At 34.9% G+C, this 21215-nt stretch overlaps 1 protein-coding gene across 2 annotated transcripts in view; it reads left to right on the forward strand.

Annotated features, from left to right (window-relative positions):
- The window catches only part of DPY19L2 (dpy-19 like 2), a 97341-nt gene that overhangs the window by 36823 nt on the left and 39303 nt on the right, over positions 1-21215 (forward strand). For both annotated transcript variants that reach the window (XM_004007903.6, XM_060415029.1), the window contains exons 10-12: positions 12812-12889; positions 13629-13715; positions 19402-19461. In XM_004007903.6, the coding sequence (XP_004007952.2) occupies positions 12812-12889; positions 13629-13715; positions 19402-19461 (225 nt within the window). The remainder of the gene's footprint in view (positions 1-12811; positions 12890-13628; positions 13716-19401; positions 19462-21215) is intronic.

Genomic DNA, 21215 nt, shown 5'->3' on the forward strand with positions numbered 1-21215 from the left:
ACTTATTCATCTTCTCAGTTCAGTCTCGCTCAGTTGTGTCTGACTCCGCGATTCATCTTCTAGTTGCAAATTTATACACTTTGTCCAACATCTCCCTCATTCCCCTCCCCCAAACCCCCAATCAACATTCTACTCTCTATTTTGACAAGTTTGGCTTTTTTAGATTCCATATAAGGTGATATGAAGTGTTGAGTTGGCCAGAAAATTTGTTTGGTTTTTTTCCTGTGAGAAGTTACCAGAAACCAAACAAACTTTTTGGCCAACCTGGTCTTTATCTGAATTCTCTCACTTAGTATAATGCCCTCAAGGTTCATCTGTGTTGTCGCAAATGTCAGGATTTCCTTTTTTCTCATGGTTGAGTATTACTCCATAGTGTGTGTGTGTATACACTTCTTCTTTATCCATTCATCTATTGATGGACACTTAGGTTGTTTTCATACCTTGGCTATTGTGAATATAGATGTGCAGGGATGTCTTCAATATTCTGTTTTCATTTCCTTTGGAATATGTACCAGAAGTGGGATTGCTGGCTCGTATGGTAGCTGTATTTTAAATTTTTTGAGGAACCTCCATAATGTTTTCCATAGTGGCTCCACCAGTTTACATTTCTACTAACAGAGCATGCAGTACAACCAGTTAATCCTAAAGGAAATCAGTCCTGAATATTCAGTGGAAGGACTGATGCTGAAGCTGAAACTCTGATAGTTTGGCCACCTGATGTGAAGAACCGACTCATTGGAAGAGACCTTGATCCTGGGAAAGATTGAAGACAGGAGAACGGGACAACAGAGGATGAGATGTTTGGATGGCATCACTGACTCAATGGACATGAGTTTGAGTAGGCTCTGGGAGTTGGTAATGGATAGGGAATCCTGGCGTGCTGCAGTCCATGGCCTCGCAAACAGTCAGACACGACTGAGTGACTGAACTTCTCAACAGTGCATCACAAGTGTTCCCTTTCCTCCACATCCTCACCAACATTTGTTTTCTTTTGTCTTCTTGATTATAGCCATTCTAATACGTGTGAGCAGATATCTCATAGAGGATTTGATTTCATTTCCTGATACTTAGTGATGTTGAGTGTCTTTTTGTGTACCTGTTGGCCATTTGGATGTCTTCTTTCAAAAAATATTCATTTTTCTGCTACCAATTTTTAATCATTTTTTGTTATTGAGTTGTAGAGTTCTTTATGCATTTGGGATATTAGTCTTTCACCTAATATATGCTCTGCAGATATTTTCTCCCATTGCATAGGTTGCCTTTTCATTTTTTTTGATGTACATGAGGTTTTTTAGTTTGATGTAGTTTCACTTGTTGATTTTTGCTTTTGTTGCTTGTGCTTTTGGTGTTACAATCCAAAAGATCATTGAAACGACCAAGGTCAGGGAGCTTACTCTCCAGGTTTTCTTCTAAAAGTTTTGTGGCATCTGGTTTTATATTTAAGTCTTTAAAATCCATTTTAATTATTTTTTGTGAATGATGTGGATAAAAGTCCAATTTTATGTGAATATCCAGTTTTCTTGCCACCATTTATTTAAGACACTATCTTTCCCCCTAAGTATTCTTGGTTTCTTTATCAAATATTAGTTGACTGTATATGCATGGGTTTATTTCTGGCCACTCAGTCTGTTCTGCTGGTATGTATATTATTTATTCCTGAACCATACTGTTTTGATTTCTATAGTTGATAGTGTAATGGCAACTTCTTTTTTTCTTTTGCTGCTTTTGGGATTCTCTCTGTCTCTGATTTTTGACAGTTTCATCATGGTGTGCTTTAGGGAAGGTCTTTTTGAGTCATAGTGATGGGGTGATTTATTAGCTTTGTGAACTTGAATGTCCAGATTTCTTTGTAGGTATGGAAGTTCTCAACTGTTATTTCTTTAAATAAACTTTCTACCTCTTCTCTTTCTCTTCTCATAAAACTCCAGTGATTCTGATGTTTGACCATCTGATTTTTTTTCTTTTTTTTTTTTAGTTTTTTATTTTTTTTAATTTTAAAATCTTTAATTCTTACGTGCATTCCAAAACATGAACCCCCCTCCCACCTCCCTCCCCATAACATCTCTGTGGGTCATCCCCATGCACCAGCCCCAAGCATGCTGTATCCTGCGTCAGACATAGACTGGCGATTCAATTCTTACATGATAGTATACATGTTAGAATGCCATTCTCCCAAATCATCCCACCCTCTCCCTCTCCCTCTGAGTCCAAAAGTCCGTTATACACCTCTGTGTCTTTTTTCCTGTCTTGTATACAGGGTCGTCATTGCCATCTTTCTAAATTCCATATATATGTGTTAGTATACTGTATTGGTGTTTTTCTTTCTGGCTTACTTCACTCTGTATAATCGGCTCCAGTTTCATCCATCTCATCAGAACTGATTCAATGATGTTTTCATATAGATCACATAGGCTTTCTTCACTGTTTTTTCATTGCTTTTTCCTTTGCTCTCCCCTGATAGAGTATTTCAGGAGTTCCTGTCTAACTCGCTGTTTTGTCTGCTGTTTGGTCTCTTCTGATGTTGATACTCTGTTGCATTTTTCATTTCATTGATTGGATTCTTCAGTTCCAGAATTTGTTTGGTTCTTTTTAAAATAATTTTTATCTCTTTGTTAATCGTCTCATGTTGTTCACATACTGTTTTCCTAATTTCATTGAATTGTGTTTCTGTGTTTTCTTGTAGCTCATTGAGTTTCCACAAAAATAATTTTGAATTCTTGATAAGTTAAATCATAGAGTTCTGGGTAGTTGATCAGTAGAATAAACCTGTAACAATTTATGCATTCTGTGACTCTGAGGTTCTATGGCCTTGCTTGAGCTTGCTCCATGAGGCACTTGCTAATGTGTTGAAAAGAGGTTTGCTGAGACAGTTGTGTCCTTGCCTTTTTTCCCACACCACCAGCAAGTACGTTTCTTTGGGGTGAAGATGGCATTGGCCCTCTGGTATCCACTGAATAGATTTGAATTTATAGCCTCATTTCCAGAAAACTGTACTTTAAGCTCCAAGCAATTAAGTTATAAGCAAAATTCAGGGAAACTATATTCAGGTAAATTGGTTGTTACTTGGAAGTCATCAACCATCTCCAACTGGTGCTTCTTGAAATAAAAATCTCTTTGGAATTCTTAAATGAATTATCCATCATTGTTCTACTTCTACAACAAATCCATAATCTGATCACTGCTGAATGTTAAGTTGCATGGGACTTTTCAAAGGCCCAAACAAAAGAATTCCTGGGTCCAGTCTTAATTGTTATTGTGAATGCAGTCATCTAAGATACAAGAAATGTTAATACTGTAATTCACAGTTGAGCTCTGCAATTTTTAATGAAATAAAATACAGCCAGAATAAAATGTCATATAGTTAGAATCATATGTCACTTTTTAATTTTTATTTATTTATTTTTTAAATTTTATTTTATTTTATTATTTTTTGCTTTACAGTACTGTATTGGTTTTGCCATACATTGACATGAATCCGCCATGGGTGTACATGAGTTCCCAATCCTGAACCCCCTTCCCACCAGCCTCCCCATATCATCTCTCTGGGTCATCCCAGTGCACCAGCCCCAAGCATCCTGTTCATGCATCCAACCTGGACTGGCAATTTGTTTCATATATCATATTATTATACATGTTTCAATGCCTTCTCCCAAATCATCCCACCCTCTCCTTCTCCCACAGAATCCGAAAGTCTGTTCTATATATCTGTGTCTCTTTTGCTGTCTTGCATACATGGTTATCATTACCATCTTTCTAAATTCCATAATATGTGTTAGTATACTGTATTAGTGTTCTTCTTTCTGGCTTACTTCACTCTATATAATAGGCTCCAGTTTCATCCACCTCATTAGAACTGATTCAAATGTATTCTTTTTAATGGCTGAGTAATACTCCATTGTGTATATGTACCACAGCTTTCTTATCCATTCATCTGCTGATGGACATCTAGGTTGCTTCATATCCTGGCTATTATAAACAGTGCTGTGATGAACATTGGGGTACATGTGTCTCTTTCTTTCTTTTTTTTTTTTTTTTGTGAGTCAAAGGGCTATTTTATTTTATTTTTTATTTATTTTTTTTTAATTTTAGTTTTTTATTTTTTAAATTTTAAAATCTTTAATTCTTACATGCATTCCCAAACATGAACCCCCTCCCACCTCCCTCCCCATAACAACTTTCTGGGTCATCCCCATGCACCAGCCCCAAGCATGCTGCATCCTGCGTCAGACATAGACTGGCGATTCAATTCACATGATAGTATACATGTTAGAATGTCATTCTCCCAAATCATCCCACCCTCTCCCTCTCCCTCTGAGTCCAAAAGTCCGTTATACACATCTGTGTCTCTTTCCGTGTCTTGCATACAGGGTCGTCATTGCCATCTTCCTAAATTCCATATATATGTGTTAGTATACTGTATTGGTGTTTTTCTTTCTGGCTTACTTCTCTCTGTATAATCGGCTCCAGTTTCATCCATCTCATCAGAACTGATTCAAATGAATTCTTTTTAACGGCTGAGTAATACTCCATTGTGTATATGTACCACAGCTTTCTTATCCATTCATCTGCTGATGGACATCTAGGTTGTTTCCATGTCCTGGCTATTATAAACAGTGCTGCGATGAACATTGGGGTACATGTGTCTCTTTCAATTCTGGTTTCCTCGGTGTGTATGCCCAGCAGTGGGATTGCTGGGTCATAAGGCAGTTCTATTTCCAGTTTTTTAAGGAATCTCTACACTGTTCTCCATAGTGGCTGTACTAGTTTGCATTCCCACCAACAGTGTAAGAGGGTTCCCTTTTCTCCATACCCTCTCCAGCATTTATTGCTTGTAGACTTTTGGATCGCAGCCATTCTGACTGGTGTGAAATGGTACATCATTGTGGTCTTGATTTGCATTTCTCTGATAATGAGTGATGTTGAGCATCTTTTCATGTGTTTGTTAGCCATCCGTATGTCTTCTTTGGAGAAATGTCTGTTTAGTTCTTTGGCCCATTTTTTGATTGGGTCATTTATTTTTCTGGAATTGAGCTGCATAAGTTGCTTGTATATTTTTGAGATTAGTTGTTTGTCAGTTGCTTCATTTGCTATTATTTTCTCCCATTCTGAAGGCTGTCTTTTCACCTTGCTTATAGTTTCCTTTGTTGTACAGAAGCTTTTAATTTTAATTAGGTCCCATTTGTTTATTTTTGCTTTTATTTCCAATATTCTGGGAGGTGGATCATAGAGGATCCTGCTGTGATTTATGTCTGAGAGTGTTTTGCCTATGTTCTCCTCTAGGAGTTTTATAGTTTCTGTTCTTACATTTAAATCTTAATCCATTTTGAGTTTATTTTTGTGTACGGTGTTAGAAAGTGTTCTAGTTTCATTCTTTTACAAGTGATTGACCAGTTTTCCCAGCACCACTTGTTAAAAGAGATTGTCTTTAATCCATTATATATTCTTGCCTCCTTTATTGAAGATAAGGTGTCCATAGGTGTGTGGATTTATCTCTGGGCTTTCTATTTTGTTCCATTGATCTATATTTCTGTCTTTGTGCCAGTACCATACTGTCTTGATGACTGTGGCTTTGTAGTAGAGCCTGAAGTCAGGCAGGTTGATTCCTCCAATTCCATTCTTATTTCTCAAGATTGCTTTGGCTATTTGAGGTATTTTGTATTTCCATACAAATTGTGAAATTATTTGTTCTAGCTCAGTGAAAAATACTGCTGGTAGTTTGATAGGGATTGCATTGAATCTATAGATTGCTTTGGGTAGTATACTCATTTTCACTATATTGATTTGTCTGATCCATGAACATGGTATATTTCTCCATCTATTAGTGTCCTCTTTGATTTCCTTCACCAGTGTTTTATAGTTTTCTCTATATAGGTCTTTGGTTTCATTAGGTAGATATATTCCTAAGTATTTCATTCTTTTCGTTGCAATGGTGAATGGAATTGTTTCCTTAATTTTTCTACTTTCTCGATTATTAGTGTATAGGAATGCAAGGGATTTCTGTGTGTTGATTTTATATCCTGCAACTTTACTATATTCATTGATGAGCTCTAGTAATTTTCTGGTGGAGTCTTTAGGGTTTTCTATGTAGAGGATCATGTCATCTGCAAACAGTGAGAGTTTTACTTCTTTTCCAATTTGGAATCCTTTTATTTCTTTTTCTGCTCTGATTGCTGTGGCCAAAACTTCCAAACTATGTTGAATAGTAGTGGTGAAAGTGGACACCCTTGTCTTGTTCCTGACTTTAGGGGAAATGCTTTCAATTTTTCACCATTGCGGATAATGTTTGCTGTGGGTTTGTCATAGATAGCTTTTATTATGTTGAGGTATGTTCCTTCTATTCCTGCTTTCTGGAGAGGTTTTATCATAAATGGATGTTAAATTTTGTCAAAGGCTTTCTCTGCATCTATTGAGATAATCATATGGCTTTTATTTCTCAATTTGTTAATGTGGTGAATTACATTGATTGATTTGCAGATATTGAAGAATCCTTGCATCCCTGGGATAAAGCCCACTTGGTCATGGTGTATGATCTTTTTATTGTGTTGTTGGATTCTGATTGCTAGAATTTTGTTGAGGATTTTTGCATCTATGTTCATCAGTGATATTGGCCTGTAGTGTTCTTTTTTTGTGGCATCTTTGTCAGGTTTTGGTATTAGGGTGTTGGTGGCCTCATGGAATGAATTTGGAAGTTTACCTTCCTCTGCAATTTTCTGGAAGAGTTTGAGTAGGATAGGTGTTAGCTCTTCTCGAAATTTTTGGTAGAATTCAGCTGTGAAGCCGTCTGGACCTGGGCTTTTGTTTGCTGGAAGATTTCTGATTGCAGTTTCAATTTCCGTGCTTGTGATAGGTCTGTTAAGATTTTCTATTTCTTCCTGGTTCAGTTTTGGAAAGTTGTACTTTTCTAAGAATTTGTCCATTTCTTCCAAGTTGTCCATTTTATTGGCATATAATTGCTGATAGTAGTCTCTTATGATCCTTTGTATTTCTGTGTTGTCTGTTGTGATCTCTCCATTTTCATTTCTAATTAATTTGATTTTTTTCTCCCTTTGTTTCTTGATGATTCTGGCTAATGGTTTGTCAATTTTATTTATCCTTTCAAAGAACCAGCTTTTGGCTTTGTTGATTTTTGCTATGGTCTCTTTTGTTTCTTTTGCATTTATTTCTGCCCTAATTTTTAAGATTTCTTTCCTTCTACTAACCCTGGGGTTCTCCATTTCTTCCTTTTCTAGTTGCTTTAGGTGTAGAGTTAGGTTATTTATTTGACTTTTTTCTTGTTTCTTGAGGTATGCCTGTGTTGCTATGAACTTTCCTCTTAGCACTGCTTTTATAGTGTCCCACAGGTTTTGGGTTGTTGTGTTTTCATTTTCATTCATGTCTATGCATATTTTGATTTCTTTTTTGATTTCTTTTGTGATTTGTTGGTTATTCAGCAGCGTATTGTTCAGCCTTCATATGTTGGAATTTTTAATAGTTTTTCTCCTGTAATTGAGATCTAATCTTAATGCATTATGGTCAGAAAAGATGCTCAGAATGATTTCAATTTTTGAATTTAATAAGGCTAGATTTATGGACCAGGATGTGATCTATCCTGGAGAAGGTTTCATCAGCACTTGAGAAAAAGGTGAAATTCATTGTTTTGGGGTGAAATGTCCTATAGATATCAATTAGGTCTAACTGGTCTATTGTATCATTTAAAGTTTGCATTTCTTTGTTAATTTTCTGTTTAGTTGATCTGTCCATAGGTGTGAGTGGGGTATTAAAGTCTCCCACTATTATTGTGTTATTGTTAATTTCCCTTTCATACTTGTTAGCATTTGTCTTACATATTGTGGTGCTCCTATGTTGAGTGCATATATATTTATAATTGTTATATCTTCTTTTTAGATTGATCCTTTGATCATTATGTAGTGGCCTTCTTTGTCTCTTTTCACAGCCTTTGTTTTAAGGTCTATTTTATTGGATATGAGTAGTGCTACTCCTGCTTTCTTTTGGTCTCTATTTGCATGGAATATCTTTTTCCAGCCCTTCACTTTCAGTCTGTATGTGTCCCTTGTTTTGAGGTGGGTCTCTTGTAGGCAGCATATATAGGGGTCTTGTTTTTGTATCCATTCAGCCAGTCTTTGCCTTTTGGTTGGGGCATTCAACCCATTTACATTTAAGGTAGTTATTGATAAATATGATCCCATTGCCATTTACTTTGTTTTGGGTTCAGGTTTATACACCCTTTTTGTGTTTCCTGTCTAGAGAATATCCTTTAACATTTGTTGGAGAGCTGGTTTGGTGGTGCTGAATTCTCTCAGCTTTTGCTTGTCTGTAAAGCTTTTGATTTCTCCTTCATATTTGAATGAGATCCTTGCTGGGTACAGTAATCTGGGCTGTAGGTTATTTTCTTTCATCACTTTAAGTATGTCTTGCCATTCCCTCCTGGCTTAAAGAGTGTCTATTGAAAGATCAGCTGTTATCGTTATGGGAATCCCCTTTTGTGTTATTTGTTGTTTTTCCCTTGCTGCCTTTAATATTTTTTCTTTGTGTTTGATCTTTGTTAATTTGATTAATATGTGTCTTGGGGTGTTTCACCTTGGGTTGATCCTATTTGGGACTCTCTGGGTTTCTTGGACTTGGGTGATTATTTCCTTCCCCATTTTAGGGAAGTTTTCAACTATTATCTCCTCAAGGATTTTCTCATGGTCTTTCTTTTTATCTTCTTCTTCTGAGACTCCTATGATTCGAATGTTGGAGCTTTTCATATTGTCCTGGAGGTCTCTGAGATTGTCCTCATTTCTTTTAATTCGTTTTTCTTTTTTCCTCTCTGATTCATTTATTTCTACCATTCTGTCTTCTATTTCACTAATCCTATCTTCTGCCTGCATTATTCTACTATTTGTTGCCTCCAGAGTGTTTCTGATCTCATTTATTGCATTATTCATTATATATTGACTCTTTTTTAAATTTCTTCTAGGTCCTTGTTAAACCTTTCTTGCATCTTCTTAATCCTTGTCTCCAGGCTATTTATCTGTGATTCCATTTTGATTTCAAGATTTTGGATCATTTTCACAATCATTAATCGGAATCCTCTATCAGGTAGATTCCCTAGCTCTTCCTCTTTTGTTTGGTTTGGTGGGCATTTGTCCTGTTCTTTTACCTGCTGGGTATTCCTCTGTCTTTTCATCTTGGTTATATTGCTGCATTTGGGGTGGCCTTTCTGTATTCTGGGAATTTGTGGAGTTCTCTTTATTATGGAGTTTCCTCGCTGTGGGTGGGGTTGTATCAGTGGCTTGTCAAGGTTTCCTGGTTAGGGAAGCTTGTGTTGGAGTTCTGGTGGGTGGAGCTGGATTTCTTCTCTCTGGAGTGCAATGAAGTGTCCAGTAATGAGTTATGAGATGTCAATGGTTTTGGAGTAACTTTAAGCTGAAGCTCAGGGTGTGTTCCTGTGTTGCTGGAGAATTTGCGTGGTATGTCTTGCTCTGGAACTTGTTGGCCCTTGGGTGGTGCTTGGTTTCAGTGTAGGTATGGAGGCGTTTGATGAGCTCCTATTGATTAATGTTCCCTGGATTCAAGAGTTCTCTTATGTTCTCAGGCTTTGGACTTAAGCCTCCTGCTTCTGGTTTTCAGTTTTATTTTACAGTAGCCTCAAGACTTCTCCATCTATACAGCACCAATGATAAAACATCTAGGTTAAAGATGAAAAGTTTCTCCACATTGAGGGACACCCAGAGAGGTTCACTGTTTTTGAAGACAATGATCTGCTTTTCTGGGTGCCTGATGTCTTCTGCCAGCATTCAGTTGTTTTGTGGAATTTACTCAGCGTTGAAATGTTCTTTTGATGAATTTGTGAGGGAGAAAGTGGTCTCCCTGTCCTATTCCGCAGCCATCTTAGGACCGCATCTCATGTCACTTTTTTAGACTGTCTTCTTTCACTTAGCCATATGTATTTTAGGTTCCTTCATGTTTTTTCATGAAATGATAGCTTGTTTCTTTTCACTGATGAATAATATTCCATTGTCTGAATGTACCACAGTTTGTTTATCCTTTCACCTCTTGAAAAGATCATGACTAGTCACCAAATAACATGATTTGGGATTCTATAAAAAAAATCATGTGAAGCTTTTGAGTGGGCAAAAGATTTCAGCTCAGTTGGGTAAGTGCCCAGGATTGTGATTGATGGACTGTATGGTAAGATTGATTTTGTAAGAAATTGCCAGTTGTGTCAAGTTTTTGAATTTCAGCCACTCTAATAGGTGTGTAGCAGTATCTTGTTCTTCTGAATCACCATTCCCTAATGTAGTATTGTCTTTCTCCTCTTTATATGTGCTTATTTGCCCTCTGCATATCTTCTTTGATTAGGTATTTGTTCTGATATTTTGCCCATTTTTAAATTGGGTTATTTGTTTTCTTATTTCTGAGTTTTGAGAGTTCTTAGTATTTATATGCTAGACCTTTATTAGATATGAGTTATGTAATGATTTTCTCAAAACACCTGGCTTGTCTTTTAGTTTTTTTATAGTGTCTTTTGTGGAGCTGGAATTTTTAATTTTAAGGAAGTTCAGTTTATCAGTTTTTTCCCATGAATCATGCTTGTGCTTGTCTATCTAAAAACTCATCCTTAAACAAGATCACCTTGACTTTCTCCTATATTATCTTTTAGAAGTTTTTTAGTCTGTGTTCTACATTTAAATCTAAGATAAATTTATGTCAAGTTTTGAAAGATGTAATGTATAGATCTAGATTTTTTTTTTAATACATGCATGTCCAGGTCTTCCAGCACATTTTACTGAAAAGACTATCATTTCTCCATTGAATTACCTTTGCTCTGTTGTCAAAGCTCAGTTGCCTGTGATTGCGTGGATCTGTTTTGGAACCCTCTATTTTATTCCTTTGGTCAGTTTGTTTATTTTTTCTCCAGTACCATGATGTCTTGATTACAGAAACTTTATAGTAAGTCTTAAAGTCAGTTTCATACTCTATTTAAGTGTTTACTCTTTGCCTTTGGTTATAAGCAGTTTTTACTACGACATGTCTAAGTGTGGTTAGGTTTTATTTGTTATAATTTAGCCTTTGCTGTGGGTTAGTTATGAATCAGGGCTTGATTTTTTTTTTTTTCTGTAGATTTTGGGAACTTCTCAGGTATAATGTCTTTTAAGTATAAATCCCTCAACCCTTTCTGAGATGTAAATTATGATCTTTACACTGTATGTTTTACATCTCTTATGTTCTTTCATATGTTGTTCATTCATCCTTTTGCCACTTAATGCTTTCTTCTGATGTATCTTCCAATTTAATCACTTGTTTGTTTGCTTGTGTTTCACCTGCCTTTAAACCCATCTTTGACTTCTTATTATTGATTATTGTAATACTAGTTGTACATTTTTATTTTATTTTTTATGGCTTTCAGTACCCTCCTGGAATTTTCAATCTTCTGTATTATTTGTGTGCATATGTGAAACATAAAGTCTATGTCTGATGATACCAGACATGTTTTTGAATGATTTGTGAGCTAAGAGTAGTTTTTACATTTTTATAATGTTGTTTAAAAAGCATAGAAGAATATAGAGTTGAGTCTGCATGTGGCCTATAAATCATAATACATTTACTATCTGGCTTTTTCCATAAACAGTTTGCTGACCCCTGAACTAGATTTGGATTCTTCTTAGATCTGTTTCTGTTGTCTTAGTGATAATGTCATATCTCCTCCTACATCTGATTAGTTTTGATATGGTATTGGACATTGTACATGAACAATTTGAGTTCAATAGAGTTATTTTGAGACTAAGATGATATTCACTTCTTTCAGAGAAAAGTAAATTTTCTTCCAGCAGGCAAATACAGGGACTAACAATCTTTAATCATACTCCTGCAATCAGAGAATGAGATAATTCAAAGATGGGATTCAGTATTTAGGAGGGATGCTTTGATTTCTGGTTGCCTGTCATCTAGGGGCTTCCCAGGTAGCTTAGCAGTAAAGAATCCACCTGCCAATGCAGAGACACAGGAGACATGAGTTCAATCCCTTTGTCAGGAAGATCCCCTGGAGGAGGAAATGGCAACCCACTCCAGTATCCTTGCCTGGAGAATATCAGGTCAGAGGAACACTGGGGGCTGCAGGCCATGGAGTTGCAAAGAGTCAGACATGACTGAGTGGCTGAGCACTCACGCTTGCAGTAAAACTCTTCGAAGTCCCAAACCAAATCTTAAGGACTTAGCAGGCATCTCACTTTTGAGATTATCTGACTGCTGAGTATTAGAAACCTCTCAACTGCCTCTCAGCTGGCAGGCATCTGCTACTGATGGAGTTGACAGATGCCTCTGGAAGAAAAGTGACCCAAAATGTCATGCTCATCTGTGTAGATGTCTATCTTTTCTCTGCTCTTAGCTTCCTAATTCTTTTATGCCTTATTAGTAGTCTGTGGCTTTCATACAGGTTGTTGTTGTTTAGTTGCCAAGTCGTGTCTGACTCTTTTGCAACCCAATGGGCTATAGCCTGCCAGGCTCCTCTGTCCATGTGATTTCCCAGGCAAGAATGCTGAAGTGGGTTTCCATTTTCTTCTCCAGGGTATCTTCCCAAGCCAGGAATTGAACCCATATCTCCTGCTTGGCAAGCAGATTCTTTATCACTAAGTCACTGGGAAGCCTTTCATACAGGTAGTTTTAGTATTTTTTTGAGCTGTTCCAGTCATTAGTGAGGAGGTTGGTTCACATTATTCTGACTTTAATTATTAGAAATATGACTGTCCTCTTACAATTACTTTGCTAATGAATAGGGAAATGCTTTTCTACATTTTTTCACTTCTGCTTTTTTATGTTTTTATTTCAGATAGCCTCATTATTTCCTATGTATATTGTGGGGTACATTGAGCCAAACAAGTTTCAAAAGATAATTCATGCGAACATGGTAAAGTTTTAAATACTTATAAGTCATATATTGAAATAAGATTTCAGAGTTTATAAAATAACTGACTGTTTTATTTACCTCCTCTCAGGTAGTGTTTAATACATATGATGCTGATAATATTAGAAGGAGAACTGAATGACATATTAGAGTAACTCTGGTTTCAACTAGACTGCAGATGTTTTATACTCAATGAAACTTTAAAATTTTTTGTTTTATTATTATTGTTGCTACTTTTGAAACTGCCTTTTCTCTCTGAGACCTGAGATTTTTTAATACTTTGCATGACTGTAAATGTTTTTCCATTAATGTTTTTATTAGTTTCCAAACACATCTCCTTTAAGAAAATAAAAAATGAAAATCTTTACTAAGAATGTAAAATAAAACTTCCTTACTGAGAGAAGTCCTTAAGTAGTTTAACAAAACTCAGATTAGAAAACTAATACTTATAACTGAGTCTTTCTTTTTATATCATTCCATTATTAAATCAGTAGAAATCATTGTTTTTCCTTCGTGCCAGGTTGCAAATGAGAAAAAAATTAAAATCTGTTATATAGTATTTATGGTGTTGAAGGTACTTAGAGCCTGTCAGTGTGTTGAAATTGTTATCACTTGGTCAAGATCTATGTATTAATATTCTATGCAAATAAAGTTTATATTAGAAATGACTGTATCCTTGTAGACAAAGTATGCATTATGATATTTATCTAATAACTATAAAATGTATTTATTCAATTTTCAGATTTCAGTTTTCCTTTGTTTTGTATTCATGTTTGGAAATCCAATGTATTTATCTTCTTACTATTCTTCATCTCTGGTAATAACGTTGGTGAGTGTTTGTTAAACTCATAAAGATTTTTCTTTACCTTCAAATAGCAATTTTAACCATTTAATGTAGGTTAGAAAGAATAAATGGGTTTCCCAAGTGGCACTAGTGATAAAGAATCTGCCTGCCGATGCAGGAGATGCAAAAGATGTGGGTTCAATCCCTGGGTTGGGAAGATCCCCTGGAGTAGGAAATGGCAACCTGCTCCAGGATTCTTGCCTGAAAAATTCCATGGAAAGAGGAGCCTAATAGGTTATAGTCTATGAAGTCACCAAGAGTCGGACAAGACTGAGCACAACAACAATTAACAAGAACAAATAGGGCCCTTTCTGGATTGTTACTCACAAGAAAAGTTTTTCCAAGATAATGCTTTTCTTTATCTCATCCTTAAAAAATAATATAAGGAAGGTTTACCTTTTTAAGCCAATACCCCAGTAACTATTTTTTAAATAATAAAGTAATGACTTACTTTTTAAAATATGCCATAATTTATGATAAAAATTATTTATTTCCTTCTAAGTCACTTCAGTAGGCTAAATACTTATTGCAGTGACGCTGCCATTGCCCAAAGCATTTTTGGAATTCCTCTGAATTGCCTTCACAGACTGTGGCACATTCTTTTGAATATCCTCAATGGTGGCAAATCTTCGTCTTTCAAGGGTGGATTTGATTTTTGGAAACGACCAAAGTCTTGTGACTAAGGTGGGTGATTGGACTGGATAATACAGATCTTGATAAAAATATGGTGTGACAATAGTGATAAGACCGATTTTCTTGCACCCATAAGGAAATAAACTCTGAATTATAAAGTTTATAAAGAGGAGTTCCAAACTGTTTTGAGCAATGGCAACATAAATTAGAATAAGTGTATAGTCTCCTCATGTAACTTACTTTCATGGAATAACTCTCATTTGAAGTTGTATTTGGAATGGCAGTTCAGTAAATCAGTTTTATTACCTTATAGTCACACTTTTGATGTTCATATGCCAGTACCTGGAATGTTCTCCTTCACTGGAATGTTCCTGGGATATTCCCTTTCCACAATGATCAGAAAATGATAATACAGAAATACCAAAATACAGCACTTTTCCATATACGGTGCATTGATTGAATCTTTCGAGATTTAAGGTTTTTCCCCCCCACTTTTCAAAGTTGAAGTATAGTTGTTTTACAATGTTGCACCAATTTCTGCTGTAGAGCAAAGTGACACAGTTATACACACACACACACACACACACACACACACACACACACACACACACACATACATTCTTGAAATTTAGGTTTTTAACATTTTTATCTCCCCATACTTTTTTTTTTACCTCACAGTGAGTAAGCTCTCCTCTTTCTATCTCCAAAAAACACAGGCTCTTTTCAGCATTTTGCCAAACATTTTCAGCATTACAGAGTAGAGAACTTGTTATATTCTGCTCATCCACCTCTTTTTATGAAAACCTTTTTTATTTTAAAATATAGCAGATGTAGAAAACTTTATAAAACCAATATTTCATATACTGACTAATACTGATAAGTATTAATAATACTGTTTTTAAGGACTGTTATACATCCTTAAAATACCATCACATCAAAGCCAGAACTTTTTCAACCATTCGAGAAGCCCTCCACGTGACCTAGAGGGGCTCAAAAACAGTAGCATCTATCTTGGCTATGGTCAAGATCACTTGATCACTCCAAGCTTTTCCTTATAATTTTATCAAGCTTCTGGTTTTAATCTACAGGCTTCTAATATGTCTCCATGTTTTCTTCCTGGAATATTTATTTGTTGAAAAACCTGGGTCATTGAACATGTGAAGGGTTCTGTGATCTAGATTTAACTCTCTGAGTCATTATGAGGCAGCTTTACATCTTCTTTGTCTTCTGTATTAATACTTGAATCTAAAGCTTAGACATGTTCAAGTTTAATACCTTTGGCAAGTCTATAGTATTGTTCTTTAAGCAGAAAGCACTTATTATCTGGTACCTCTCTTCTTATGATCACAGCCTGCAGTGCTTAGTACCAGATTCATTAATTCAATAAGGATTGCAAAATTCCGATCTTCTAATCCCCCAGTTACAGTTTATATATGAAAAGTACATGTCTAAATCAGTGGAGTTGGGAGGAGGTAGAAAAATATTTGAAGAAATCATGACCAAAAATTTTCCAAATTTGATGAAAATTACGATCTTCTGGATGAAGGATTTCAATGAATCTCAAGTACAAGAAACACAAAGCTATATAGTAAGGCATATTATCAGTTTGTTCAAGGTCAGTGATAAAATCTTAAGAGCAGCAAGAGAAGTAAGACATAATAAATATAGAAGAACAGAGTAAGGATGTCAGATTTTTCATAAGAAAAAAATACAAGCAATAAAACAGTCAAGCAACATCTTTAAAATACTTAAAAATGCTATCTACAATTCTATATTCAGCAAACATGTCTTTCAAGAATGAAGGCAAAATAGTTTATGACCAGCAGTTTTACACTAAAAGAAATATTAAAGAAGGTCCTTCATATGAAAGGAATATATTATAATATTAGATATCAGTCTGGCTCTATGAAAGGCGTTGGAAATAGTAGCTAAAGATTTTCCTACCATTTGTGACAACATGGGTAGACCTTGACATAATACTATGTGAAATAAGTCAGACAGAGAAAGACAGCTACCGTCTTTCCATTTGTGTCTTCTTTAATTTCTTTCAACAGTGTTTTCAGTGTATAAAGCTTTCACCTCTTTGGTTATGTTTATCCTTACTATTTTATAATTTTTAGGCTATTGTGAATAGCATTATTTTCTTAATTTCCTTTTTAGGTAGTTCATTGTTAATGTCTAGAAATACAACTTAGTTTCTTTATTGAGTTTGTACCCTGCTACTTTGCAGAACTTATTAGTTCTAACACTGTGTGTGTGTATAGAATCTTTAATGTCTTATACATTTAAGATGATGCCATCTGTGAACAGAGATAATTTTACATTTTCCTTGTTCCTGATCTTAGAGGAAAGCTTTTAGTTTTTCACTATTGAGTATGATGTTAGCAATGGGATTTTCAAATATGATCTTAATTATGTTGAGATAATTTCCCTTTAGTGTGTTGAGAGTTTTTATCATGAAAGGGTGTCAGATTTTATCAAATGTTTTTCTGCATTGATTGAAATGATTATGTGATTTTTATCCCTTGTTATGTTGAACCATCCTAGCATTGCAAAGATAATTATCACTTGACCTTGATCCTTTGATGTGATGTTAAATTTGGTTTGATAATATTTTGATAAGAACTTTTGCATCTGTGTTCATCTGAGATGTTGGTCTATAGTTTCATTTTCTTGTAGTGGCCTTATCTAACTTTGGTATCAGAAACATGCTGACTTTATGCAATATGTTTGGAATTATTCCTTTCTCTTTAATTTTTTGGAAGAGTTTGAGAAGGATTGACATTAGTTCTTCTTGAAATATTTGGCAGAATTCACCAGTAAAGCCAACTGGTCCTGCTTTTGTTTTTTGAGAGATTTTTGAATATGATTCAATATCCTTACTAGTTATAGGTGTGATCAGAGTTTTTCTTCCTTCATGATTCTGTCTTGGTAGATCATATGCTTCTAGAAATGGATCCATTTTTAAAAATAATATAATTAAAAAAATATAATACACTGACATCTAATTGTTCATAGTAGTCTCTTACCTATTTTGCTTGTGTTTAGTTGTTAAAGATGGGGAAGTAAATTTCTTTCCTGTTGTACCAACTTTGACCACAAGCAAAAGTTCCCTCTTGATTGATTTTAATTATTTTTGTGGTGAAAAGTACCATGTTTCTAGGAATAAGAAATATACATCTTATGCTCAGAAAAATACCACTTTCTCTCCTCTCTTCCACCTCATTCTCTCCACTTTTCTTTTTACCTTGGTCCTGCCTATTTCTTTTAAAAAACGTATTTATTTATTTGGCTGTGTTGGGTCCTAGGATCTTCATTGCATCATGTGGGATCTTTCATTGTGGCACACGGACTCTCCATTTGTGGCAAGGGGGCCCAATTGCTTTGAGGCACATGTGATCTTAGTTCCCCAACCAGGGATTGAACCTGCGTCCCCTGCATCGCAGTGTAGATTCTTAACCACAGGGACTTCACCAGGGATGTCCCCTCTCTGTTTCTTATAAGTGAGATAGCTCATTGGTTTTCTAGTTTACCCATTTACTTTTTTCTTTTTTGCGCTAATAAATATTACATATATATTTAATCATAACCCCTTTTAATTACATGAAAGGTAGCATACTATAGTCTTTTGTGTTTTTGATTTATCAACCTATCCTGGGTATCACTTAGTAACCTTTCCTGGATAGAGATCTTCAACCTTCCTTATAATTTCATAGTAAGTATTCCCTTCTGCATATTCTATAGATAATTTAACCACTGTCCTATGTCTGGGCACTTGATTTATTTCTTGTATTTTGCATTTATAAGCAATTTTGCATTGTATAATATGGTACATTTATATTTTTCTGTTGTTGGAAGTTCAGGAAATCTGGTTCATCTTGGGCCAAATAGATGATAGAAAATGCTCCTCCAGATCTAAACAATACACAGGCCTAAGATTTGTTTCTCATTGGAGCCTTTGTTTTTCAATACCAACTTGAGAATAAACAAATACCTTACCAACTTGCAGAGACAGTAGTAGAAGTATTCCTAGTCCCTGTACATCTTTGTCAGCTTAGACTACTATAATAAAAATACCAGACTGGGTAGCTTTTGTAGAAATCTATTTCTTACAATTCTAAATGCTGGAATGTGCAAGATCAAGATTTCACCTGATGTAGTTCATGGTAAGAGCTTTCTTTTTGATTTATAGACAGATATCTGCTTTGTCCTCCCATGATGGATAAAGGGATTTTCTTTATGTCCTTTCTTAGAAAGGCATTAAGCCCATCTATGAAGTTCCCACTTTCATAATGTTATATAATTACCTCACAAAGTTTCCACATCTAAATATGTTGCATTTGAGATTGTCATTTCAGCATATGGATTTGTACAGGGATATAAATATTTAGTTGATAGCATCAAGGATCCCAGGGATTTTGAGGATCCCAGCTGTCTGCATGAGTCTTAATTAACCTTACATTGCTTCAAGTCACTTCTGCTGCCCTCCCTCTTAATATAAGCTCACATTTGTAACCCTGTAACTCTGGTCTACAGACCTCCTTAAAAACTGTCATAGGTTCTCTCCTAATTAATGGTTTAGTTTTTTAAAATCACCTCCTTTCCTTGGCACCTGATAAGTGCCTTTTTTTTATTATAAATTCAGTTAGACGTATTTTTTAACATTTTAAAATATGTGGGAGTTTGGAGAGGAAGAATTCTCCTTTTGCTGGGTAACTTGTGTGTACACTTGCATGGAATGTACCTTTCCTACACCATCTGCCTCCTCAGAGGAGTTTTCATACATAAAACATCCCAAGTAACTTAGTGAGGAATTAACTTGATTCTAGAGTCAACTTTTTGGCAGAGAAAGCATTTGGCTCTCACACCCCCCAAAATTTTCCATGTCCAAATTCAGAAAAATCAACAATGAAGGAAAATGTCTGGTGATAACCAAGGTAGAAGGGGTTGGCTACATGATTTTTGAAATGTATCATTCATATAAAGTATAAATGTTAATTTTATTTAATTATTTTATTTTATGTCATATGCATTTTAGGTGATAATTCTAAAGAGAAATAAAATTCAAAGATTTGGAGTATCTGAACTCCACTTTTGGGTAAGGTTCAACATTTTTACCACAATTTCTTCAAATCCTTATTTATTTCTATAAACTGAATACAAATAATGTACTTTAAGAATTGAATGATTTATAGTTAATAAATATTAAAGCTACTTTCACAAGATGGGAAATAGTCCTTAGCAACACCTACAAGTCCTTTTCAAGAAGTTAGTTCATTTATTTCAGCACTACTTTCAGGCCGTTGTTCTTTACTTTTCATTCTGCTATAACCCTACTACCTGGCTTTTAATTTTTTTTTCTATTTGCTTTGAGGTTTTTTTTTTCTTTAGACTTAGTAACCTTCTCTTCAACATAACTCAGTCTGTAGTTCTGTCCCTGCTGTCCCTGTTTGTTTTTTCTGCATTTATTCATCATCAATCTTTCCTTCATTTTCCATCTTTAGATTCTTACTATCTTTGTCTTTTTAACATTTTCCTTACAATCTCACAGTCCCTTTTTAATTTCAACTCACCCACTACCTGATCTTTGTTTCACTTGTCCCCAAATGTACACATGAGTGGCCCAGGTCACCTTTATACTTGTGGGTTATGTTGCAAAGTAAAGTAAGTATTTTATTAGGTAGGTGTTGCAATGACTTACCTCTTATAATATCAGGCAGATAACATTCTTTTTCTCTGGGTCTTTAATGTACTCTTTCTAAAAAATAAAATCTGCCATACAGAAGAACTGTGTGATTACATATTATGTATTGTTATGGTAAAACTGGAAAATATAAGGTAAATATCTACTCAGAATGCAAATGAACAAAATGGGATGAGTTGCCAGTTTCTCATTACTGGAAGCATTCTCCCATAACCATGATGAAAATACACTTAAGTTTTTGAATCACATTACCTTTCTAATGTATGATGTATGAGTTTATTTTATTTTAGAAAAATTGTCAATGCCTGTTTTTTAAAAGATTAAACCAAGAAATCAGAAAGAAAATTTTAAGATTTTTATATAATAATTGAACTCAAAAGAAAAGCAAAGTTTTAATTACAAATCATTGTAAAATGACAGCAAATCAGCAGTGCCTGTGGATATTTAGGGGATTCTGCCAACATTGTGCTCAGAGCAAAGTTTATTGTCTTGTATATTTTCAGTTTTAGATCAGAAAGAATAAAAAGCTTTCAACTCAAGAATTTCAAAGAAACAAAAATCTGAATCAGAGAAAAGATATTATGAATATTCAGCTTATATGTATGTTTTTAAACTGATGTAATTAATACCACCAGTCTCTTGCAAAAGGGAGAAATGAACCATCATAGTCATCTAAACAGCATAAAAGATATTCTCGCTTTATATGGCTAATTTTTTTTGAAAAGAGTAAGAGAAAAGGCAAAACTGTTTTGAACTGACACTTTTTTTTAATGAAAACATCTATTTTATTACCCAAGTAATTCTTACATGCCTATGGAATAAAGATTATGTTGCATATCTTATTCTGTCATAATTGGGAAATTTTAAAACAAGGAAATCCTTATGTTTTTGAATTGAATGATAGTAAAACAATGTATAGGAAAATTGTCACTTATGAGTGATCAAATCCTAATTTTAATATTCTTTACCATCATGTGGTTAGTTGGAAGAAAGACTCTTTTTCCCCTTGCTAGGTACTAGGTATTCTCTATTTTTAGCTTCTTTGTATCTTTAGAAAGATAAATATTTATGACATAAAGCCTAAACAAGTACTTTTAGGCCTAAGTGATTCACTTACAGTTTTCCTCAATAGGAGCAAACTCAGTGCT

This window comes from Ovis aries, chromosome 4 (assembly GCF_016772045.2).
Source record: "Ovis aries strain OAR_USU_Benz2616 breed Rambouillet chromosome 4, ARS-UI_Ramb_v3.0, whole genome shotgun sequence".
In the NCBI taxonomy this organism is placed as follows: Eukaryota; Metazoa; Chordata; class Mammalia; order Artiodactyla; family Bovidae; genus Ovis; species Ovis aries.